Source organism: Meles meles, chromosome 12, assembly GCF_922984935.1.
Source record: "Meles meles chromosome 12, mMelMel3.1 paternal haplotype, whole genome shotgun sequence".
In the NCBI taxonomy this organism is placed as follows: domain Eukaryota; kingdom Metazoa; phylum Chordata; class Mammalia; order Carnivora; family Mustelidae; genus Meles; species Meles meles.
In genome coordinates this window covers 58,982,850-59,009,895 of record NC_060077.1, presented here as the reverse complement: position 1 = coordinate 59,009,895, position 27,046 = coordinate 58,982,850, and the positions used below count along the sequence as shown (strand labels likewise).

The following is a 27,046-nucleotide window of genomic DNA, read 5'->3' as shown; positions in this document are numbered from 1 at the left end:
CACTCATTCACTTGTACTGTGTTCTACTGCTCATACAGACTTACCCTAGAACAGTAGCAAGAAGATACACAGAGGTGTACATACTTACCAGAAGACAGAGATTGCTGGGGGACTATGAAAGGGTATAAGTAAGAGACAAAACTATTGGGCATTACTGAAGCAAGGTGAGGAACACGAGGGTTCCTTATACTACTGTCTCTTTTTGTACACATTTGAAATTCCCCGCAAAGTTACGAACAAACAAAAAAACTTTAAAAGATACCTGCACAGAGATGGAGCAAGAAGGTGCAAAAAGGCTACTCAGCGACAGTAGCGACTTTGTGCCAACTTCATAAGCGGCCCACTCCCACAGAGAACAAACGGTTGGCAAGGACTGCATATCAGCAGCTTGTGCGAGGTAAGACTTTCAAATCTAGGCAGTCCTCATCAACCCCAAAATTCAGTGCACAAGCATGTGTATCACACCACTTAAACACTGTTCAAAACATAAATGTTCAATAAAATGTGTTGAGAACAGGAATGTATATAGGGGAATACTCTACCAGGAACACTAACAATCAAGGCTCCTTTTAGCACAGACACCATTAACACTTCAACTGCAGGCTTCCCTGAAGAGTGCAGCTCTCTGTCTATATCGTTCAAGAGGGTTAACAGCTTGGGAAAACTTAAGGTTACAACGAAGCTTCTTTTGACTGACCGCCACTTAGCCAATCTGCTGGACGAACACACTGATACTTTCCATTCCCCACATAGTTTAATTTTTATATGAATAATATTAAATGGTGGCCTTCTAGGATGCATTCACAGCTGTGCCATGTACTAAACTATAACTGCTTATGCTTTCTCTGTACAACTTTTTAAATCTTCTCTGAAATTATAATATTTTCCCTGCTATGGTTTTCTATGCACTTACTAATTGCCTCCCAAACTCCCCATCGTCTAAATCTCTTCCAGAGGCCTTCAGCTGTATCATCATCTGTCTTCTTAAAGTCCTGCTTCCATCTGGGTGGTTGCCTCTTGGCCTAAAAACTGTCACCGAGGGCTCTCCCTTCACCATCCTCAAGGAATTCCTACTACATTTGTTTTAGGCCAAATCCCGTCTTCCATATCCTCTGTCCATCTTTTCCTGAGTTTAGGTCCTCATTTGGTGGATTATAATCTCCAGTAACCTTCCAAGAAAGGGTGTGTGGCAGTTCCAAGTTATGAGACTATTCATTTCCAAAAATGTCCTTTTTTTAACCTATGCATTTGATTGCAAGTAAGGACAGATACAGAATTCTAGACTAGTAATTCTTTTCCTCTGAAATTTTGCTCCTTTATTTCCAGGATTCCTGTTGAGTTGCACTAAGTTTTGCCCTTTTCTTTCTGTCTTTTTAAACACTCTTGGTTTTCCTAATTTATCATTTGAATAACAGCCTATTGCTTTATGGTTGTAATATGCTTTCTTATTTCATTGGGATTAATTCTTTTTAAGTTTTCTTCTCCCTTAAGAGTTTTTGCTTCCTCCAACTTGCATTATTTCTCTTCTGGGGACTATACTTTTCATGTTTGAGTGTTTCTTGTGATTGTCTAGTATTCCTTGGTTATGTATTTGTTATAAAACTAGGGAACCAAAAAGCTGAATATTGGCTTGGAGTGATGATTACTATGAGGTTTTTTTTTTTCCTCTATGCCTAGTCCTATTCTATCAAGAATGATCCTCCAATCTCAACCTGGCTGTTGGTGCTAATGGGAGGCCCAGAGGGCAAGGCGACTATGGTCCCAGGAGCCAAATGTGCACATTCACCTGCTCCATGTGTTTTCTATATAGTTCCTTTGCTTCTAATGGGGTCTGCTGTCCTCTAGCCTAGATACTTTATGTTACCTTCTTCATGTGGGGCAACTGGTCCTCTTACATTGGTGGTGGGAATGTAAATCAGTACAATCATCCTGGAAAAATGTCTGGTAGCACACACTAATGCTATACAAATGTATAATCTATTCCTTTCCCCTGTACATGCCAAACAGAAATGAGCGCCTAAGTCCTCCAAAAGACATGCACAAGAATGTCACAACTGCTTTACTCATAAGAGTCAAAGGTGGAGACAACCCAAACGTCTACGAGTGTGTAAATAAGTTATGGAATTCATCCACACAACACACATATCTTGATGTGGGTGACGATTAGACAGGTACATATGTATATGTAAAAATTTAGTCATCTGTACGCCTATGACTATATACATTACCGTTTTAAGTTACGTACCTCTTAAAAGAATCCTTTTTAAAAAGCTGATTATAGGAAGTTTAAAATCCCTTACTAATCTATTAAGATAAATTATTATTTTCCAAAGCCTAAAATTTATAGCCTAATGATCAGCAGTATTTTTATCAGTATTTAAATTTAAGTGGGTAAGTAATAACTTAGTGATCAAACATTCACTTTAAGAACAGTCAACACTAAAGTGTAATTTATTGGAAACTCAGAACACACTTTTCACTCAAATTCAATGCTGTTAGGACCACACCACATACTTACCCTTCTAACCTGACGTCTGGTAAAGATCTGTTGAGTGCGATCATCTCACTTGCCATTAAATTGAACTGATTGATTTTAAACATCTCTTTCATCTTTTCTTGATCCTCTTTAGGAATGACGACTGGTTTCCCCATTTCTCCAGGGCCTTCATGAGGCTTTTGTACTGGCTCTAGAACTAAGAATACAGAAGAAACTTAACTAACATCAATTTTATAGCAATTGATAAATGTTTTTATTTTAATAATATGAGTTTAAACTGGGCCCTCAGCAACCGGAGCCATTTCTGAGCCCTTCCTCTCCCAGTCTGTAAAACCTCCTAGCGGCTGCCCTGTCCTCCTCCTCCACACCAGCGTCCTCACTCAAGACCTCCTCACCCTGCACTACTCACCTGCATCACGCACGGCCTTGGCATTCCCATCTCAAATATCATTACCACATTAACCCTCTAAAGCACGACTTTCATTGTGGTATTCCTATGAGCTCTAGAGTCTAACTCTTTAATAGGGAATTTAACCTAACTTTCAAAGCTGACCATCTACTCAGCCCTCTACCAAGCCACTCCCCACCCCCACTTCGTACTTAATCCTTCAGTCAAACAGCAACTCGCTACTTTCTTTCATATGTGTCTTGTATTTTCCTGCTTTGGTGCCTTTGCTCACAGAAGTCCCCTCTCACTGCACCTCCCCAGTCTTATTTCTGTGATACCAAACACCTACTTGTCTTTTAAGGTCCAGCTAAAACAGATTCTCTTGTTTGCAGCTTTTCCAAATCTCTCTACAGTGATCACCTACTACTCTTGACTGCCACATCATTTCATCATCAAGGGCTCTTACGTCTCTTATCATCTGCTACCTCCTATGATTGCTAACATGTCCTGTGGGCCCCCCACTAGATTATATCTCTTTTTAGCTCCAGTTTGATTCATTTGTGTACCTTCTGTGGACTCACGATATTGTCCTATAGGAGTTTTATAACTATATGCTCAATTAAATGTGAGCACTATTCAAAATAAGTCAAAATGAAATCCTAGAATCAATTAAGACATCATAATAAGCACTAAGCAAGGTGGAGCATCATGAAAGATAATTCTAACCAGAAGTAATATTATCTTTTTTTAATTTTTAAAAAATTTTTTTATAAACATATAATGTATTTTTATCCTCAGGGGTACAGGTCTGTGAATCGCCAGGATTATCTCTTGATATGTACATAAAAAGAGTAATATTCAGGGGTGCCTGTGTGACGCAGTCGGTTAAACGTCTGCCTTCAGCTCAGGACATGATCTGAGGGTCCTGGGATCAAACCCCATGTTGCACTCCCTATTCAGTGGGAAGTCTGCTTCTCCCACTTCCTTTGCCCCGCCCCACTGGTGCACATGAGCACTCTCTCTCTCTCTCTCAGATAAATAAAATCTTAAAATTAAATTTAACTTAAAAAGTAATATTCAGCAATTTCCGAATACTGTTTCTTGTTTTACACTTTTGAGATGTTCAGAAGTGTTTTCTATAATTTTAAAGTTATTTCCTTTATAACTTCAAGAAAAATAAGTTCTCAGATACATTAAACTTGGAAAAAGGTATATTAAACTTCTCATCTAAAAGGCACAGGGAGAGAATGAGGTAAGGCCAAGAATGAGATAAAAATACCTGTTTTGTACATTACTTGTTTATTTTTAAAGTTGAAATTTCTATTCTCTCGTTGTTTATTTTTTTAGGCACCTCTAAAAAGTCTCTACACAAAAATAGAGACATTGAGACAGTAGACAAATCATCTCTCTTCAGCCAGGTTTCATCTGCTCAAGAATTCACTAGCTGGTAAAGCTGACCTATAAGATGGTTGTTTCAGATGGTGGTACAAAGCAACCTACAACACCAGGGCTGTAAAATATGAAGCTATTGTGTCTTCAACAACTCTATCTAGAATATAAAAACCTATCTTAGACAACCATCAAGAAAAAATGGTATAAAATAATTCTGTTCCTGTTCTCAGAATGAACTGTGATTTTAGGAGGGCATTACAATATTAGGAAATAACTTTAAAATTATAGAAAACTCATGTAAAACCATTTTTAAAAACAAATCCTGCCTAAGGTTTGCCAAGTAACTAAGCTCTTTATTTTTTTATAAAGATTTTATTTATTTGACAGAGATTTCAAGTAGGCAGAGAGGCAGGCAGAGAGAGAGAGAGGAGGAAGCAGGCTCCCTGCTGAGCAGAGAACCCGATGCGGGGCTCTATCCCAGGACCCTGGGATCATGACCTGAGCCGAAGGCAGAGGCTTTAACCTACTGAGCCACCCAGGCGCCCCAGCTCTTTATTTTTTTAAATTTCATTTTATAATGTGTTCTTTTTTAAAGATTTTTTTATTGATTTACTTGCCAGACAGAGATCACAAGTAAACAGAGAGGCAGGCAGAGAGAGAGAGGGGGAAGCAGGCTCCCCACTGAGCACAGAGCCAGATGTGGGGCTCGGTCCCAGGACCCTGGGATCATGACCCGAGCCGAAGGCGGAGGCTTTAACCCACTGAGCCACCCAGGCACCCCAAAAGGGAGGGCGTGCTGCATGGGCCAGGAATTGAACCCAGGCCTCCCACGTGGCAGGTGAGAATTCTACCACTGAACCACCCATGCACCTTATAAAATGTGTTTTTGAGAGAGCATGCATGTGTGCAAGTAGGCGGGGGGTAGGAAGAGGGAAAGAGAATCCTAAGTTGGCTCCATGCCCAGCTGGAACTCGAGGTGGGGCTCGATCTCCTGACTCTGAGATCATGAACTGAGCTGAAATCAAGAATTGGATGCTTAACTGATTGAGCCACCCAGGCATCCCAAGGAGAGAGAATCTTTTTTTTTTTTTTTAATTTTATTTATTTATTTGACAGAGAGCGAGAGAGAGATCACAAGTAGGCTGAGAGGCAGGTAGAGAGAGGGGGGAGGAAGCAGGCTCCCTGCTGAGCAGAGAGTCCAATATGGGGCTCTATCCCAAGACCCTGAGATCATGACTTGAGCCAAAGACAAGAGGCTTAACCCACTGAGCCACCCAGGTGTCCGGGGAGAGAGAATCTTAAGTAAGCTCCACACTCAGCCTAATGTGGGGCTTGACCTCATGATCTTGTGATCACAACCCAAGACAAAATCAAGAGTCTGGCACTTAACTAACTGAGGCACCCAGGAACCCCAAAGCTCTTTAAATATTAGGGTTGACAGATTACAAAAACTGTCAGTGACAAGTGTAATAAAAACTATAAAAAAAAGTATAATCCCCACATATAATTTTAAATGTTTAAAAATCATAAATTATAAAACACTTAGAGTCAATTCTACTTAATTACATGTCCCTGAAAAAAAAAGGAGCAGCCAACAGATTTGGGGATTGGGATGTTCAGGGGTCGACAGAAAGCAGTAGAGTTCTGGAGGTGGCAATCAACCTGTGTGCATGGCAGAGTTAACACAAATAGTAGGTAGGAGACATCTAGTGGCCTTAATTATAAATCTCTCTCAGTTATCTAAACCCTATTTTAGTAGAAGATGATACTTTAAAGAAAAGTTAAAATGAGAAAAAAGTTTTTCATGCTGTCTAGTTTTTGAATTAAGAAGAATATTAAGTTATATAGAACACCGTCTAGAACACATTATTGCTAGGGTGAGGTGACGGGGGTAGGGGTAGATCCTGAACTTGATCAAGCTTCCAGGCCTACCTACTAAATTCATAGAAAATATAGGGCACTGAAGGACATGACAAAAAATATTAAAGGGATGCAAATCCTGACACGGGAAACTGGGAAAAAGAAAACAGCCAATTTCTTCATCAACAACAACAAAAAGATTGAAAGGGCGGACAGAGAAAAAGAGGTACTCATGTATCCACGCCATAAGACTAGTCTTGAAGAATTGACAACTGCTGGAGCCAGATGGTGGGTATATGGGAGTTCTATTTTCTCTACTTTTATTTATGTTTGACATTTTCCATGGGGGTTGGGGGAGCATGGAGGAGGACTCCAGACATTATTACTGTGAGGACTAGTAAGAATAAACTTGATAGCTTACAGAGTAAGAGACTATATGGTCAGAATGTTAAATGCCCCATCATTATGAAGTAAAACTCTGGCTTTAATATCTTAAAGAAGCAGACAAACATATACAATCCTGCTGTTGCAACATTTTACTGATTTGACCACTTAGTACTTACTAGTAATCGGAATATCTAGTATAATGCCCACATTATATCATTTAACCTACTGGTACACATGAGATTTCCAAGCTACAGTAGAAATTACCAAGAATTATATGACTACTACATGACTTACAAAATCCACCACAATAATCTAGAGATTATAATATCCTAAAGAATTAAATGGACTAGTCAAATAGTTTCCTTTGGCAAAGAGCTCAGGATAAAATGCATGTGGATAATGAATATATTTTTACTACTAAGGTGCTAGCAGATTGAATGGTAAGCATTAACTTCCATGCATTCTACTTACCAGTCTTTTAGGTAAATTAAAAGTGAGTTCAGTGAAATTTTTGTTTCAGAGCAAGATATCATTTCCTGAACTGAAAGAAAATTCTTCTTGGCATAAAATTTTACATGTAGATCATTTCTAACAAATCCAACTTTGACAAGGGAGATATTCACATTAATGTTTATCCAAAGTATTATGTAAGAACAAATGCTTTTTATATTTCGAGTGAACTTCATTTATAAGACAATAAAGTATGTTTAAAAATTTAATTACCAAGAAAACTACAGATTGATTCTGAATGTCACAAATCATATCAATATACACAAACCACATGATATACCTTTGAATGTACTTTAATAAATCTTAGAAATTTTTTAATTTGTGGGGCGCCTGGGTGGCTCAGTGGGTTAAAGCCTCTGCCTTTGGCTCGGGTCATGATCCCAGAGCCTTGGGAACGAGCCCCACATCAGGCTCTCTGTCCAGCAGGGAGCCTGCTTCCCCCCACCCCTTCTGCCTGCCTCTCTGCCTACTTGTGATCTCTGTCAAATAACTAAATAAAATCTTTTAAAAAAAAAAAAAGGAAAATTTTAATTTGTGTTTTTCTGATGTAAACAGAATAAAAAAGTATAAAGTTATAATACCCTTTGGGGGAAAAATACTAATAAAAGGCTAAAATCATGTCTCCCAAATGATTTTATCTTCTTACAAAATTATCACTCTTACTGTTTTTAGGCATTATATTTTACCTATCCCAAAATGTTTTTTCCACATTTTAACAATCTCTGAAAATGGGATGTGGCTTAAATGATAACTGGAATGTTTCCACTTTCTTAGTGTAAGTATTCTATAAACAAAAGTATGTAAGATGGTGATGAAATACCACAAATTACCTGATTTTTTAAATGTCAAAATTATACGAGCACCCAGGTGGCTCAGTGGATTAAGTCTGACTCTGATTTCAACTTAGGTCATGATCTCAGGATCATGAGTTCAAGCTTGGCATCAGGCTCCATGCTGAGTGTGAAATCTGCTTGAGATTTCTCTCTCTCTCTGCCCCTTCCACCCCACCCCTCTTGTGCACGTGTGCTCTCTCTCCTTCTCTTGGGAAAAAAAAAATGTAAATCAAAATTATATAGTAAAATTCACTGATTAACTCTCTGCTACCTCAAATCCTTGTCAGTTTCAACCCTCATTCCAATGTTATGTTCAATTTATTTGTAATGTGTTCAGTATATAAACCTCTATACATGCAAAAAAACCTGTAAGTTTCTGAAAGCCTTTACTAATAATATTTTTTTAAGTTTTTAACCACCAAAAGGCTTCCTGATGTTTGAAAGTTGAAATAATCCTAGCATACACACATGAAAACTTGAATTATCAACATATTAATGATTGGAAAATTGAGTATTGTGCTGGCATAAACGTTCAATTCCTACTAGAAACTGCATCTGTAGAAACACTGAATATTTTATACAACACCCAAATCCATAAATTGAATGCATGAGCTAATTAGGAAGGCAGGAGGGCAACAAAAATATTCCCAGGACACAACCCACATTAACCCCAGTTTTTCAAGAGAAGCCTGTCTAATTCTCCAGCAAGAGAAGAATATTGCTATTTTCAAATAGCCTGGGGTATAAAATGCCAAGTATAAAACTATGAGACAGAACTGCTCAGGAAAACAAATCAAAACAACCTTTCTGTAATCACAAAGACTGGCCCACTATTACGTGAAGTAGGCAAGTAACAAGTAAATCCTAGAGAAGAAATTATCATTGACAATCTTTTAAGATATCCAGCATTATGGTAAAGATAACTGATTCATTCCACTTAAAAATAGGACACCTTTATTCACAATATAAAGACCAGAATTGGATAAATTTCACCAAATGGGCACAGTAAAGCAGTTCAAAGAATGTTCAGAATGAGATCTTTGTAATACTGAAATAGTAATTCTGTTCATTATTTTTTGCCTTATGCGTTTTTGGTTTTTCAAATGCTGTAAAAACCAAAGATCCTAGAGACTTCATGGTACTTTCAAGAGACCTCCACTCTTCCGATCACCAGGTGCACTTGCTTCTCCACTAAGAAGGTCCATGACCTTGGTGCTCTCAGCTATGTGTCCTTTCCCAGCCACTTCAGTGCAAGTTCTCAAGGGCACCACTGCAAGCCCTTCCCAGCCTTAAGCTGAGAACCCAGGGACTTCAGGATGCCAGCACCACCCACGACCTCCCAGCTCCTACTGCACTGAAACTTCACAGGGAGCAGATTATTCAAGCCATTCTTAGCACCACCTGTCCCCCTTCCTCCAATCGTTTTTCCCCTTTCCCTTTAACTCCTTAAGCCTACAAGGAACAAAGTTGCAAACGGAAGATCCACCTGGAATTGCCAGCCTCCCACTCTGTCTCCTTCCACACTGTCTCCTCACCCTCATGTGTACTGCTCAGTCCTCTCTTGAGCTTCCCTCCTTCTCAGTCGTCCCACCAAACACCCAAGATCCCCTCCCTGTAAAGCTGCTTCATCGTCTTTCTCCACAACACACAGGCCCCTTCCACTGGACTTAACTCAAATCTGCCCTCCCCCAGAGCCCACTAGCCTCACAAACCTCTTCTGGGAGAACTGGCCATTCTTTCCCAGGAGGTCCCAATGAGGGTTCAAAGCCTCCTGCTGCTTCTCCCAGATCATTTCTCCTTTAACTAGTTCTTTTATGCTTTGGTATAAAAGTCACTTCTTGTCTTTGATGCTCATGCCACAGTGGCTTTCAGAACTGTATCAACCTTGGCGAGTTCTTCAAATGCAATCCTTTTCTTACGGCTTTGATACCACACTGTCTCATCTGCTAAGAATGTGCTCCTTCGGGTATTGCATTTGTCCCTCATATTTTAAACCTCCCCCTTGTAGTACATAAACACACACACACACACACACACACACACAGACGACTTTGCCTCCATTCCTTTAACTAGTGCACTATACCTTTTCTTCTTCGTTTCTTCTTTTTGTTAAGATTTTCTTTTTAAGGGGCGCCTGGGTGGCTCAGTGGGTTAAAGACTGTCTTTGGCTCAGGTCATGATCTCAGGGTCCTGGGATCGAGCCCTACATCGGGCTCTCTGCTCAGCAGGGAGCCTGCCCCCCGTCCCCGCGCCTGCCTGCCTCTGCCTACTTGTGATCTCTGTCAAATAAAGAAAGAAAATCTTTAATTTTTTTTTTCTTTTAAGTAACCCCTTTACCCAATGTGGGGCTCAAACTCACAACCACGAGATCAAGAGTTGCATGCTCCACTGATTGAACCAGCCAGGTACCCCATGGAGATCCCCTTTTCCTCTGTGTGGAAGCTTCCTGAAAGAAGAGGCTACACTGTATCTCTGTTCCTTTGTGGGTACATCAAATTCCCTGGCACTGAAATGGCACCTGCCAGGGTCAAAAGAAACCCCATTACCAAATATAAAGAAGAACCTTATCTTCATCTCAGGTAAAATCTCTGACAAACACAACTCCTAGATTTTCATGACCACCCTCCCTCTGGTGTCTCCTTCCACCTCTGACTTCCTGAGAAGCCTCTCTTCCTTTACTGACCTCCACGACGTTCTCCAACCCCAGGTCTGTCTCTTCTAAGCCTACAAATGCTCCCAGCGCAGTGTTCTGCATAGACAAGGCTTACACTGCCACCTACATTCTGCACCTTGAACAACTGTCTTCTGTAGAACATTCCTACCAGCACCTCCTAGTCAAATACTCCCAAGCCAGCTCATCCTGCCACCCCCATCAAAGCTGCTCTACCTCTGGGGGCCTGCTTCCTGTCAACTCACCAATCAGGGAAACCTGAGAGAGATCTTAAACTTTTCTTTTATTACTACCTACATTCAATGGCTCCCCATGTTATATAAATTCCACCTTTTACATACTTCTCATATATATTGTTTTCCTTTCTATTTCAGTATCACTTCAGTGTAGGCCCTAAGAACTTCTCTTAAACTGTCACAACAGCCTCGCAGCTAGTCTCCTCCAGTACATCAGCCACATGACCACCAAACGCTTTCTCCTCAGTCTGGATCCTATCAGGTTACTTACTCCCCTGTTTAAAATCCTTCAATGGCATGCCGCTGCCTATAAAGAAATCCAAAACATTCAGCATGCCAGAAAAGGCCGTCCGCAGTCTGGCCTCTGCTAACTTCCCAAGCTTCATCTGTGCTCCTTCCTCTTGTTTTCTATCCATCAACTCTGTTCTCTCGCTTGCTTATCTTGCGAATGCTTCTTTCCCTTGCTTATTCATCAAACCTAACAAACACCTGGTTCACCCTGACACTGCTCAACACGAGCATTCGTTCTTTACTGCGCCCTCTCAGACACGTGTTCCTTCCGTTCTGCTCTTACACACATCTCTAGAATGTTATTTATTCTATCAGTATTTTATTATTATTCTTTCTCTCCTATTGGGCTATGAGTTTCCCGAAGGGAGGAATTTTGTCTTTTTGTTGTTGTTGTTGTTGAGCTGTTTATCACTAGCTCCTAATACACTGCCTAGCACGTATCAGAGTTTAAAAACACTCACCAGTGCTAGCCCAGTACTAGCCAAGGAGCCTATGAGCCTAATTTTAGGCAAATTTCCCAAGAATAAATAAACAGGACTGGTTAAATAATCTCATCAATAAAAATTACAGTAAATAGGCACAGTTAATCAATACAAATAAATATTTTTAGACTATAAACTTTAGAGGACCAGGTGGTCTCATAAACATAACAAAAAATTTAAATATGATCACATACTCAAAGCTTACATTAGAACAGTAGTCATTCACATATAATTCCTAAAAATAACAGAATCATTACACAGCCATATTTTCTATAACTAATAATAGAGAGTTCAGAGCTCAGAACAGCTGAATCATTGCCTCATTTTCATTATGTTAAAAAAAAACTAAAAGCAGGGGCACCTGGGTGGCTCAGTCAGTTGAGCTTCCAACTCTTGATTTCGGCTCAGGTCATGATCTCAGGGTTATGAGATCCAGCCCGAAGACAGGCTCCACACTCGGTGGGGAGTCTGCTTCCCCTCTCCCTCTCCCTTTACCCCCTCGGCCCATGTACATGTGCTCTCTCTCAAATGAATAAATCTTTTAAAAAATAAAAATAAAATAATTAAAAAATAAAAAGCAATATTTGTTTGTTGGTTTGAACACAAGAGGTTCAAAACTGAATTTTCCATGTGTCCACTGCCAAAAATATTAGTACTTCCAACCCAGGTCCTTCATATTTGTGTTTCCTTTCTTTTCCACACCAACTATCGCAATCTCACTCTCAACCTCTATCATATGGCCTCATCTTTACAAAAGCCCTCCCTAAAAGTGCTAACTAGAGCTATCTACAGCATTAACAAAAAGAAGTCTCCAGATCACATCCATCCAGAATGATTTCCCTGAAAACTGAGATGGGAAGGCAAGGAAAAAAAGTCTTTTGATACCAGATATTGTAATTTTAACACTCAGCATTTCTGGCATTACACTAATGCCATACAATTTTGTTGGTTCCAACTACTAGTCCTTACTAGTTTAATAATAGTTGATATTAGCTTTCCTACATTTCTTGGTAACACAACTTGCAGAAAATTAACCATGTGTTTAACACTGAACACAAATAATGAATTTAGCAATTCTATACATGATACTTTAATATTTTAACTGTTGGAAGAACTCACTGGAAAACTGTTAATAATATGATCATCATTATTTAGGAAGCCAGGGATTACTATTAATCTAAAAAAATAAAAATTTTGTAGCATCCAAATTAGTGAACAAACCAGTAATACACTTATTAAAACAGATGTATTATTATAAAATATCACTAACCATCCCCAGCAGGAAGTCCTCGCTCCTTTTTTTCATCACATTTGTTGCATTCACTGAAGTAAAGCAGCAGGAACATATCCAAGAGTACCCAAATCAAGGAGGTGGCTAGGACCACCTTGCAATATGCAAATTTTCTCATGGCACTTAAGTCAAATGCAAAATTTTAAAATATATATATATATATAAATATACAAAGGTCATGAAAATTATTCCAATCCAGTTTCATCAGAAATCACGTTCATAACCTATAGAGACAAAAAGAAAAAAAGATTAACTTAAAAATAACTATAATGAACTATAAGACTAATTAAGACTAATTTAACATGCATATGAAATTTTAGTATTAAGTTTAAAAATCAGACTTAAAAAATACAGAAAAATTAGTATCAAGAACATACTAATAACTCCTACAAATAAACACTGACTCGTCACTAGACATTCAGAAACACTGAGGGAAAGTGTAATGGAGAAGAAAAGAGGATCATATGATCTGAGACCTAGTCCTGGCTCTGACAGTAATTTTACAGATGTCCCTGATCTTTAGTTTCTATTCCCCTACCCCTACCCCACAACCTGTGAAAATAACATGAGAAAATGACTGGAGAAACTGTCACCAAATTTGGAAAGTCATTTGGGATAGTGTGACTAGTAACATTTCTGCTACATAAGAAGGTCATCTCAGGGAGCTCTGGAGGAGACTGAGGGACCTCAGAGAGGCCAGGAGTCACTGTGATGAACAGCAGACATGGAAGCTCAAAGGCCTATCTCACTGCTGAGCAGGAGGGAGACATGCCAAGTGCATTCAGATGAAGTAGATGGAGGAAACCCACACTTGGCACATACGCCTCACAGTGAAAGCCAAATGAGCAGATGTTCTCAACGACTGGGCTGATGGGCAACACAGCAGCTTCTCAAAGGGCACCTTAATGTTCCATGGTGGGCAGCAGAGGTATTTACCTGAACAATTCAGGCCAGGCCAGAGAGTTTATCTATGAAAAACATATAATAGTTCTTGCCTACTTCACGAGATTGCTAGACAGCAACCTGAAAAGCACCCCCCAAAAATCCCAAGGGATACTTAAAAAGTATTATTTGTGTTCTTTTCTCTCTGGGACTTGTGCTCTCTTGCCTATATTCCTTCCTTTATCAAACCAACATTTCCTGACTGCACAGTGAACAAGGATGCATGTTACTATCATATTCTTGCCTCAAAATCATACCTACTCAATATTTGATATCGAGTCACGTGCAGTGAGCAACTACTGAAGACTATGGTAACCATGATGAGGGGAGAACCAAAAACATTATAGTGCACAGCCTCATGAAACAACAGTTCTCTCCAGAAGAGCTAGATGTATATAAATTTATCTTCTGAGCTATTTTACACAAAAGGCTACCTCTTTTGGTCACTGGCAAAGTAAACAACGGTACTGCTGATACAGTATCTGAAAATCAAAAGTAACTTCATGTTCTCAAAAATATGATTTTTTTTAATGCTTACAGCCCAGATTACTTCAATGCAAATCTCTATTATTTTGTATCCATTCCTAATTAATTTTTCTAAGGCAGTACAGTTCGATTCAAAGAGCACCCTTAGCTCCTAGGATCACTAACTCTGCATCATATGACCTAACAGAGGTAGGAGAGATGGGACATTTCAATAGACCTATTCACTTAATTTGTAGCTGGAACTTCTGCCAGAAAAGCTAAAAACACTTAAAAACATGATAATTATCCTCTAACATAGTAAGGAAAGGCTAAATTAGTTTATTTACTAGTTATGTATTTTCCTTACTCTATTTCTCAATCAAAACCAGAGTCAAACATATTCATGCACTTATTTGTTCAATGCACACAAACTAAGTAAAAACACAGACTGTGTCAAATGCATGGAATACAAAAATGAACAGAATGCACACCCCTTGCCCTTATGAAATTTAAAGCTGGCTCCAGGAAAGCAGGGATTAGGCAAACAGCCACACCTACATAAAATTTCACTGGTGATCATTGTTTTGAAGGGAGGTACACAGCAATATAAACATCTGTATTACAAAGATTGGACTTTGTCAGGAAGGCTTCCCTGAGGAAGACAGGATTTGAGGAGAAAATAAGCACTGGGGGCAGTGAGTAGCAAAGGCTCTGTAGCAGGAAGGAGCCCAGCACTGAGAGGTCAGGGGATCAAAGACAAAAGAAGAGGAAACAGCGATGTGAGATAAAACTGGAGCTGGTAAGAGTGGCCAGACTCAAGAGGTACTCAGGGACAAACTCAACGGGATTTAAGGACAAATTAGATGGGGCGAAAGAGAAGGAAATCCTGGCTTGTACCAAAGGATGCAGAGTGGTGCCAGTCATAGAAACAGGAACCAATGAAAGAGGGCAGATCTTTGGAAGGAAGGAAGATGCAAGATGGAAAGAAACTTGTTTGACTTTGGACATGTTGAGTATCAGGTAATCCTGATACCTTCAAGAAGAAATATTAACCGCAGCTAAGGATACAAAAGTTTGGGGCCCAAAGGAACGGTCTAAGGTAAAGGTATACGGACAGAAGCCCTTGCTCCTATGCAACATCACTGGGGCAGACAGACTTTAAAAAAATCAATATGCAAAACAATTTTTTTGGAGTGTAATTTCCCTCCTAGCATGGGGCTGGACTTGGTGACATGCTTCTATTCAACAGAATATGGTAGAAGTAATGGTGAGAGATTTCAAGCCTGGTCATAAAACACACATCCTCAGCTTTCTCTCAGCTCACACTCTGGGGAAAGCCAGCACCCCCATGTCAGAAGGACACTTAAGTATCCTTATACAAAGGTCCACATGGTAAGAAACTGCCTCCTAAGCACAAGCAGTACTATCATGCCAGGCATGGAAGGGAACACTTGTGGAAGCAGTCACAATCAACCCTTCTGACAGCTGCAGCTCCTGCTGACATTCTGACTGCAATATGCAGAAAGATCCTGAATCAACACCCCTCTACTAAGCTGCTCCTGCATTCCTGACCCAAGCAAATACAAGATAAAAAATGTCTGTTGTCTAAAGCCATCACCTTTGGAGGTAATTCATCAATATAGGATTTCAACAACAAAAAAGGCCTAACAAGAGAATTCTTTAACCTACAGTAAATATATTTAATGACACATCTTGTCGACTTGTCACGCACTTCTGTAACATGAAATGACTTATGCATCCTTACTTCAATTTCACATCATACTAGAGTCTAAGCAGTAAGTCAAAAAAAGGAATAAGGATGAGGGGGAGAAAAAGAGACAAAATTATCTGCAGATGGCAAGATTTCTACCAGAAACTTAAAAGAAATCAATAGATAAATCATTAGAGCTAATTCATGACCTCATCAAGGTTGCTGAATACAAGGGGTGCCTGGGTGGCTCAGCTGGGTGGGCATCTGCCTTTGGCTCAGGTTATGATCTCAGGGTCCCGGGATCAAGCCCTAGGCCGGGCTCTCGCTAAGTTGAGAGTCTGCTTCTCCCTCTCACACTCCCTCTGTACTCTCTCTCAAATAAATAAATTAAAAAAATATTTTTTTTAAAAAAAAGGTTGCTAAATCAAGATGAACATATAACAATCATGTCCGTATAATAACAGTAACTACTCCAAATATATAAAAGAAAACAAATCATATTCAAAATAGTTATAAAAACCCTAAGATATTTGGGGATAAACTTGAACAAAATAGGGGCTCCTGGTGGCTCAGTCGGTTAAGTGTCTGCCTTCAGCTTAGGTCATGATCTCAGGGTCCTGGGACAGAAGCCACACAGGGCTCCCTGCGCAGCGAGGAGCCTGCTTCTCCTTTTCCCTCTGCCTGAGCTCTCTCACTGTCTCTCTCTCTCAAATAAATAAATCTTAAAAAAACAAAACAAAACAAAACCTTTAACAAAATACGTGCAAGACACAGAAAAAGTTGTAGAGCTTTACTGAGGGATATAAGAGAACTGACTAATGGCTAGTTATACTATGTTCAGGAGAAAAAAAATAATAGACTCTTTCCAAAATTAATCTATAAATTTAATACAATTCTAATCAAAACAAAAAGGAAGCTTTTCGGGACTGAATTTATAATAAGAAGAATCTAAAACCATGTGGTTCTCTAAAACAAACCCATACATGTACAGAAAACTGGTGCTACTACAGATGAGAGTAGAAAATCGATAGAGGGACAAACCGCTTTCCATATGATATGAAATAAATTTAGATCCTACCTTATACCAGTAACAAAAGAAAAGAAAATCTGTGAAAAGATAATAACGAGGCCAAAGTTGTCAAAACAAAGTCACAGATATTCTGGCCTTTTACTCACTGGCTGAGGTAAGTATGGCTCTAGTGCTTTAGCTTTTAATTTGATAGTTTCCACTTCCAGTGAAGTGTTTAAGGCCAACATTTCTCCCACTGTCTTTGAGTTGTCAAGTGATTACTTACTAAAATTTGGCAATGAGAAGACTCATTCACCAGCCAAAAACATGAACCAATTTTTAGGTATCAGCATACTCTCATTCTGACTATTTAACAAAAAATTAGTTAAGAACTAGTCTAAAAATTCTATACAAAATGATGTTCACATGCCATATAAATTTAGATATTCTCTTTCTCTAATTGTTTCCCAGGTGTTATTCCAAGTTTAGAGGTTGGTGAAACATGTTTACCATTTGGGGTACTCATGGTGTAGACTCCTATAAAATTTACCAGTATCTTGAATGGAATGTCAATTTCCAAGGTGATAAACTGACTTAACGTCTAGCAATACCTTTAAAAATTAATATTTTTCCTAATTATAAAGTAATACATGCTCAATGCAAAGGATTTGGCCAACAAAAAAGTAAAAGAAAAGATAGAAAACCCCCTGTAAACACTCATCCCAATTGAACACTACCACCAATTGGTTAAGTGTCCTCCCAGTCATTTGGAATATAGGAGGTATGTCTTAAAGCAACTTTGTAATGTCTAGTTTGACTCAAACATTTAATGTCTTAAATGTCCTTTTCAGGAAGAAAAGGAAGGAATGGGTATGACTATAAAGGGATAGCAAAAGAGATATTTGTGGTGGTGCTGTATTTTGATTTTCTTTTCTTTTTTTTTTTTTAAGATTTTATTTATTTATTTGACAGAGATCATAAGCAGGCAGAGAGAGGCGGGGGGAAGCTGGCTCCCAGATGACCAGAATGCCTGAAGCGGGGCTTGATCCCAAGGCCCCGGGACCACTACCCAAGCCAAAAGCAGAGCTTTAACCCACTGAGCCACCCAGGCACCCCTTGATTTTTCTTTTAAGTTATAGGTTCAACAGACATTTCTAACCCCTCTTACACCCCAACTACTGGATACCACGTTATAGGCAACATCGGATGTCTTAAGGGTCATTTCAAACTAGCCTTGATATTTACAAAGCTATGTCAAGGGGCGCCTGGGTGGTTCAGTGGGTTAAAACCTCTGCCTTCGGCTCGGGTCATGATCTCAGGGTCCTGGCATCAAACCCCCATGTTGGGCTCTCTGCTCAGTGGGGAGTCTGCTTCCCTCTCTCTCTCTCTGCCTACCTCTCTGTCTACTGTGATCTTTGTCAAATAAATAAATAAAATCTTTAAAAAAAAAAAGCTATGCAAATGCCATATATTGATTGATGTACCTATAAAAAATAGACATAAAATAGATATACACCAGGGGGGCTTTCTGGTTCATGATGCTGACTCTTGCTCTCACCCTCCCCCAAAGGTTTCTTCTGGTAACAGACCCAGCTCCCTGGTCACAAGATAGTCAAGTGACGTGGCCAGGCCAACCACAGGACCTCACCCCTTGGCTTTTCAAGTCACAGAGCTGGAGGCTATGCAAGCGGCTCTGCAGTCAACCACACTGCCCAACACATGGAGAAATGCCACCTTCAAGTCCAAAAGAATGAGCCCAAGGAGAGGCATACAGAACAAGAGGCAGAGGCCGAATGGCAACCAAGTCCCTGACGCTTCCTTTGCTTATTTGTGGAGCATAAGGAATAACACAGAGGACATGGGGAGATGGAGAGGAGAAGGGAGTTGGGGGAAATTGGAGGGAGAGACGAACCATGAGAGACTGTGGACTCTGAAAAACCATCTGAGGGTTTTGGAGGGGCAGGAGGTAGGAGGTTGGGTAAGCCTGGTGGTGGGTATTATGGAGAGCACAGATTGCATGGAGCACTGGGTTTAGTGCATAAACAATGAATTCTGGATCACTGAAAAGAAATTTAAAAAATAAATAAAAATTTAAAAAGAAAAGAAAAGAAATTGGTTCCTAACACAACCAGAACACCTGGGATGTGGAGAGGTGGGGAGGAAAGAGGAGGAGACCAACAGGTGAAACCAAGCAGGTTCTGGTCAACTGATGAGGTTCCCTTTTACTAGTTATAAACAACTGTACATCATAAGGCAAACTATACTATTTGAAAAGATGATGATCACTTCTCGGCCTTTTGGCTAAGATCAAGCGTACTATTTGAAAAGATGATTTTTAATACTCCAAATCACAGAAATATATCAAATATCAAAAGTATGTAGGAGGAACATCACTGAAATAAAGGATCATAACACACACATGTATCATGTATCCACCATCCAGTTTAAGAATAAGAAAATAATCTTCAAAGTTCCCTCTCCAGTACCATCTCTTTCCCAGCTCCTCAAAGGCAACTTCTATTCCAAACTTACCATTCTCTCTTTTCCTGACAGTTTTACCTCACTGGTATCCTTAGCAATGCCTTCTTTACATGTGTCTGTTTCTGAATTGCTCATAAATGGAAAAATCTGTCTTCCTTTTTTCTTTTTTTTAATACCAAGCTCCCGAGAGCCATCCGTATGTTGCTTGCAGTTACAATCAATTTGTGTTTACTACTCAGTAGTATTCCACTGGCTTAGCATACCACAGTTTATCCACTTTATGCTTAATGGACATGTGGTTCTTTCCAGGTTTCTATAGTTACAAACAGTACTGTTAGGAACATTCCTAAACATGTTTCCTGGCACACACGTGCAGGAGTAAGGGGTGCAGGGCAAGGGTGGTAAACTTCCGCAAAGGACAAGATGGTAAATATTTTAGGCTTTGCAAGACAGATCTATAGTGTAAGCATTCAACTCTGGTACTACACCACAAAAGCAGACGTAAATGACATAAACAAGTTAAGAGTGACAGTATTCCGACTGAACTTTATTTATGGACGGTGAAATTTGAATTTCATGTAATTTCCACATTATAAATTACATAATTTTGTTTCACTTCACAATTTTAAAATGTTAAAAATCTTTTTAAACTCACAAGTTGTCACACCAACCCCTGACCTAGAGAACACACAAAAAGGTATTAGGTCATAGGGAATGCATCTTTTCAGTAAGACTAAACATGACCAATTTGTTTTCCCAGGTGGTTGATGCAAAACAGTACGTAAAATGAGAGCTCTGGATGTGCTCCCTGGCAATACTTATTGATGTCAGACTTTTTGATTTTCTGACAATCTGGAGTGTGTAGTTGGTATCTTTTTTTTTAAAATATTTTATTTATGTATTTGACAGAGAGAGAGGTCACAAGTAGGCAGAGAGGCAGGCAGAGAGAAAGGGAGAAACAGGCTCCCCACTGAGCAGAGAGCCTGGTGCGGGGCTCGATCCCAGGACCCTGAGATCATGACCTGAGCCGAAGGCAGAGGCTTAAACCACTGAGCCACCCAGGCACCCCAGTGTGTAGTTGGTATCTTAATGTAGTTTTAATTTGCACTTCCCCACTGTCTCTGACATTACTGGTCATTCCATTTCTGCTTCTCTAATGTGCCTATGAAGTCTAGGCCACTATTCTATTCAGTGGGTTGTTCTGTCTTCTTCCTATTAGTTTCTAAAGACCTTTGTGCAGTCTGGATTCTAATATTAACATGGGCTACATGCACTGCAAGAATCTTTTCCCGGCTTATAGCTTGTCTTCTTAATAAGAGGTGGCTTTTGTGGTTCACATTTTCTATGTCTCAAGAAATTCTTCTCTATTTAGATATCATTAAAAATAAAGTTCTAATGTCTACAAATTTTTAAGTTTTACCTTTCAGGTTTAAGTAGAGATTCAACATGGCTTTCTTCCACGTGGCTAACGAAATGTCCAGCCACACTGTGTGGAAAGTTCATCCTCTTATTGAAGGTGTACATGCAATGCAAACTTTGTCATAAACCAGATTTCCAGGGTTCTATGTTCTGTTCCACCGGCCCATCTACCTTACACCACACTGCTGTCTTACTTACAGCTTTATAGCAATTCTTGATATACACTAAGGAAGTCTTCGCACCCTGCACTACTTTTTGAGGAGGGCCTTGGCTACTTTTGACCAACTGGCCTTCCATAGGTATAACAACCATAATTCCAAAAAACGATATTCCACCTACTGAAAAAAGAAACCTAGTAGTTAAAAGTTTACATGTCTATGATAGAACAATCCTACTGTTAGGATTAAAGTAAATTTTAAAAGTAATACAAGTCATAGAGAAGAAGTTGGTAATGAGGAGTTCAACTCAAGAGCCATTCAAGAAAAATTCCAGGGGCAGCTGAGTGGCACAGTCAGTTCAGCATCCGCCTCTTGGTTTCAGCTCATGTCATTATCTCAGGGTCCTGAGACTGAGCCCCAAGTAGAGCTCTGCGCTCACCAGGGAGTCTGCTTGTCCTTTACCCTCAACTCAACTTGTGCTCGGGCTCTCTCTCTCCCTCCCTCTCTAAAATATATTTTTTTAAATGCTTAAAAAGATAAAAGAAAAATTCTGAAAATGTCTTACAAAATGACATTATTAAAATGTACAGCACCTAACTTTTATGTCTACTATACTGCTGTTCCTTTAAAAAAAAAAAAAAGGGTTCAGTATTTTAGAGTCACAGTTCATCCCATGCTCTCTGGGTATTTACTGAGTCTTGGCCAATTACATTCTTGATACCAGGTCAGGTACCTAGGTGGTACAAGCCTGACGGCCATGATCCACACCATGAAAGCCCTTATCACACAGTTAAACACCAACCTAAGAGATGCACCATTCACATTACAAAAGAGAAACATCAACTCAGGAAGCCTGGCAGGAAAAAGACAGACAGATAGGGAAGTTTCTAACTAGTTTTTATCAGAAGGCAGTAAGATATTAAACTTTTCTGCAACAAGGTTCATTCTTTCTTTCTTTTTTTTTTTTTTAAGATTTTATTTATTTTTTTGACTGAGAGAGCAAGCAGGGGGAGCAGCAGGCAGAGGGAGAGAGAGAAGCAGGCTCCTAGCTGAGCAAGCAGCCCAGTGCAGGGCCTCCATCCAGGACCCAGGGATGGCAGACGCTTAACCAACTGAGCCACCCAGGTGCCCCGTCCTATTTTGTTCTAAAGAACACTGCACTGTGGGATCCACACCTGTGGGTTCTTACTAAAGAAACTCCATGGTCAAGTAAGTTAGAGAAATGTTATAGACTCTCTATGCCCTGGGAGATCCATACTGCACGTTATTGCCCTAAAGTTTCTGTGAAGTTTGACAATAAAGAAACATATCTAACTCTGTTAACTCAGAGAACTTATCATTTTCAAGCACAGAGCTTTCTCCATCTACTTTGTCTTTTTTGCACAATACAGATTTCAAATAGCAACACATAAAGTAATAAAGATTGGTTTCAAATCCTGGAATCAGCCAATTTTTAAACTATGAGTTATTCTTTTTCTGAAAACTGGTATTTCTGTGCATCTGCAAATTCCATAAAAAGGAAATCCTACCGTGTTCACAGGAAGATCTTTATAAAGTGAAGGTTAATTTTGTAATATTTTAACTGTTTACACTTCACATTTCTGCACTTTTCTTTAACATAACATATACAACCCACATAGTTGTGGACAAAAATGGTAAATCCAGAAGTCACCTAAATTATATATAAATTTCCTAAAGAGAAGAATCTAAAAGAAGTGAAAAGAATTCTAAGAGAAGTGAAATTTAGCAACTATATTTACTATTTTTTTTTCTAAGTTTAGAATATCAGATTCAGAAAAAATGTATCAGCATTAAATGTTACATTTAACAATACAATGAGATGCTGTGGGGAGAGAGTTAACACTGCAGGTCTGTTTTACTCAGGCCTTCCTAATCTCTGGGGGATGCCTGGAGCCATGGTAATGACCCCTGGCCAAACTCTGAGAACTAAACTCCTGGAATGTTCACAGTCACTGGCTAAGGATGTTAGAGACAGCAGGTCAGGATATATCAGAGGCTGTCAGCATTGTTTAAAGTAGGCATCAAAATTTATGATGTGCACCTGGTATCTGGTCAGGGTCCTAAGTTTTAGTCACCAGGGCTGGCCACAGAAAAACATGTTCATGTGAGCCTCACAGAGGAAAGACATCAACATTTGTGTCTTATCTTCCTAGCATTCACCTGCATGTAGCTTCTTCCTGCTGTTCCTGTACTGCATCTTTTGCTGTAATAAACCTTAGCCAGGAGTACAACATTATGTTAAGTTGGGGGAGTCCAGCAGATCAAAACTAATGGGCAGTTATGGTACTCCCATTAAACAAACACCATTAAAGCATTTGGTTTGCCATTATAACTACTTCTAAATGCTACATGATCATAATCACAATCTGCTTAAATGAATAAACCAATGTACAGGGTAAAAGTGAACACAGCAGTCACAAGATTACTATACCTAGAAAGGGCTTGGTTGCAAGGTGGGTCCTTGACCCACTTGTTACTTTGTTCAGTTAAGTTACTGGCATCTGGTAACGTAAATGATAAACAATTCCCTACACTGATATAAAACTCACCTTAAATGGTAAGTGTACCTAACTGTGCCTAACCAATTTGTCAAACAATATAGTTTGTGCAACACACATGACTGCCTTCCAGGAGACTGAAATTTTGGTACATGCTAGGCCACCATGACCAGCCCCAATGAAAACACTTGCACTGAGTTTAATGAGTTCCCCCAACTTGTAACACTTCACATGTGTTGTCACAATTCATTGCTAGAGCACATCGCGTGTGACTCCCCGGGAGAGGTTCTTGGAAGCCTGTGCCTACAGTCCTCCAGACTTCACCCCATGCACTTTTCCCTTTGTCAATACTGCTTTGTATCCTTTCACTCTAAGAAGTCTTAGTTGTTCTTATGACTATATGCTGAATCCTGTGAGTCCTCCTAGCCAATCACTAAACCTGGGGTAGCCGTGGGAACCCCAAACACAATCAGCATATTAAAAGAGAAGTGAGTATCTATTAGTCCAAATGCTGATATTCAAATCTGGATTCAAGTTTCAATTCCAACACTTACTAGCTAAGCAATCCTAGAAATGTTACTCTTTATTTGCGTATATCCGGGGCTCTTCCTTCCTTTGAGAAAAACAAGCTCACCTTATAGTCCCATTTCATTAAATTAAATGAGGTAATGTACATCACTTAGGTATCAGCACACCCTCAGTAAATATTAAATAGTATTTCTAGAGGTACGTTCTTAGATGAAACCAAAAACCAGGAACTTTTATATTTGTACTGATGCAATGATTATTCAAATGGCCATGCAGAGTACTACAAAAAGAAACTCAGAGGTAAACTTTTTTTTTTTTAATTTTTTATTAATTTTTAATTTTTTATTTTTTATAAACGTATATTTATCCCCAGGGGTACAGGTCTGTGAATCGCCAGGTTTACACACTTCACAGCATTCACCATAGCACATAACCTCCCCAATGTCCATAACCCCACTACCCCAAGCAACCCTCAGTTTGTTTTGTATATCACATCTTCTTTATCCATTCAGCTGTTGATGGAAATCTGGGCTCTTTTAATAGTTTGGCTGTTGTGGACACTGCTGCTATAAACATTGGGATGCATGTATTCTTTCAGATCACTACATCAGTATTTTTGGGGTAAATGCCCAGTAGTGCAATTGCTGGGTCATAGGTAGTTCGATTTTTAACTTTTTGAGGAACCTCCATATTGTTTTCCAGAGTGGCTGCAGCAGCTTACATTCCCACCAGCAGTGTTAAAGGGTTTCTCTTTCTCCACATCCTTGCCAACATTTGTTGTTTCCTGACTTGTTAATTTTAGCCATTCTGACTGGTATGAGGTGGTATCTCATTGTGGTTTTTTTTTTTTTTTTAATTAATTAATTTATTTTTATTTGCTTATTTACAGCATAACAGTGTTCATTGTTTTGGCATCACACCCAGTGCTCCATGCAGTACGTGCCCTCCCTATTACCCACCACCTGGTTCCTCAACCTCCCACCCCACCCCACCCCCTCCCGCCGCCCCTTCATAACCCTCTGGTTGTTTTTCAGAGTCCATAGTCTCTCATGGTTCATCTCCCCTTCCAGTTTCCCTCAACTCCCTCTCCTCTCCATCTCCCCATGTCCTCCATGTTATTTGTTATGCTCCACAAATAAGTGAGACCATATGATACTTGACTCTCTCTGCTTGACTTATTTCGCTCAGCATAATTTCTTCCAGTCCTGTCCATGTTGCTACAAAAGTTGGGTATTCGTCCTTTCTGATGGAGGCATAATACTCCATTGTGTATATGGACCACATCTTCCTTATCCATTCATCCGTTGAAGGGCATCTTGGTTCTTTCCACAGTTTGGCGACCGTAGCCATTGCTGCAATAAACATTGGGGTACAAATGGCCCTTCTTTTCACTACATCTGTATCTTTGGGGTAAATACCCAGCAGTGCAATTGCAGGGTCATAGGGAAGCTCTATTTTTAATTTCTTCAGGAATCTCCACACTGTTCTCCAAAGTGGCTGCACTAACTTGCATTCCCACCAACAGTGTAAGAGGGTTCCCCTTTCTCCACATCCTCTCCAGCACACGTTGTTTCCTGTCTTGCTAATTTTGGCCATTCTAACTGGTGTTAGGTGGTATCTCAATGTTGTTTTAATTTGAATCTCCCTGATGGCTAGTGATGATGAACATTTTTTCATGTGTCTGATAGCCATTTGTATGTCTTCGTTGGAGAAGTGTCTGTTCATATCTTCAACTCAGAGGTAAACTTTAACTGAATCTTCAACACTGATTCTATGAGTGATTCCCAGCCCACATGACAGGATTCTTGGGTGAGCTCAAGCATGTTAAACCCCATATAAGAAATTTTTTATTCCTAGACTGATATTCATCTAGTCTTCAAACTGACCTCCCTGAGGAAATACAAATGCACTAATTAACTAGTACTGGGACAATGCCTGATGGTTACATTTCTCAAATAACTGAATTTGCATTTTAATATAAGCCATTCACTTACGTATAGATGAGGCAAAAAGTCCCATCAACACATCAACACAAGTATGAAACCTCCACAGCTGTAAGAGTAAGCCCCAAGGCAAAGAGAAGTGCAATCCTGAAGTCATTCACTCCCAGCTATTAACTTACCCCAAAGTGGTTTTTCAAATGAATTCATATCCCAAATCCACATGTCCCACATTTCCTGTTGAAAAATAAATTTCCTAAAATCAGATTATTACAGAATAACTCTATCATCCCCCATTATTACTTCAGCCAACCTATCCCACTGGACTTTAAGCCAGCCATACCTGAGGGCAAAACTCATGTCTTATTTAGCCAGTTCTCTAATGCTGAACACAGGCACATAACAGGTGTTTCCCCAAAGCTTGCACATAATAGGTGTTCAGTTAATGTCTAATACATGAATAAAATATTACTGAGATCCAAGAGCAAGCTCAGCGGAAAAAAACTATCGCTTCTCCTCTTAGAAATCTATCAGGATATTAACTTTCCAGGTGGGAAGGCCAAAGACATAGAGATAGCACCTGCAGCAGGTACTATTTATTCCTTTGTTTTTTTGTTTCTTTAAGATTTTACCTATTTATTTGATAGAGAGAGCACAAGTGGGGAGAAGGAATGAGAAGCAGACTGCCTGCTAAGCAGGGAACCTGATGCAGGGCTCCATCCCAGGACCCTGGGATACTAACATGAGCCGAAGGCAGCCACATAACAGACTGAGCCCAAGCAGGTGTCCCAGTACTGCTTATTCCTTACCGCCCTCCACATACACCATGCTTCACTCCATTAGATCTCCATCTGAATTCAACTGATCATTCTCTGCTAGACTACCTTTTCTCTATTCATTCAAGCCAGTCAGGCTCTTCTATTTCTCTTCCTGGTGCAAGTGACCAAATCTCAACGAACAGGACCCAAGAGGAAAACTGTTGGGCACATTTACACTCTTTAGGAGAGCGTAACTTTTAGGAGGAATTATACCTGTA

At 39.6% G+C, this 27,046-nt stretch overlaps 1 protein-coding gene and 1 non-coding gene across 2 annotated transcripts in view; both read right to left on the bottom strand.

Annotated features, from left to right (window-relative positions):
- Window positions 1-26,247, bottom strand: part of GALNT1 (polypeptide N-acetylgalactosaminyltransferase 1) — an 82,796-nt gene extending 56,549 nt beyond the window's left edge. Inside the window, exons 1-3 of the mRNA XM_046025425.1 lie at window positions 26,193-26,247; window positions 12,818-13,062; window positions 2,519-2,693 (exon numbers count right to left, since the gene is read on the bottom strand). Coding sequence (XP_045881381.1) covers window positions 2,519-2,693; window positions 12,818-12,956 — 314 coding nt within the window. The 5' untranslated portion in view covers window positions 12,957-13,062; window positions 26,193-26,247. The remainder of the gene's footprint in view (window positions 1-2,518; window positions 2,694-12,817; window positions 13,063-26,192) is intronic.
- Window positions 5,075-5,145, bottom strand: TRNAG-GCC. The gene has a single exon. It is a non-coding gene; the product is annotated as a tRNA-Gly (tRNA).
- Window positions 26,248-27,046: the final 799 nt, after the last annotated feature.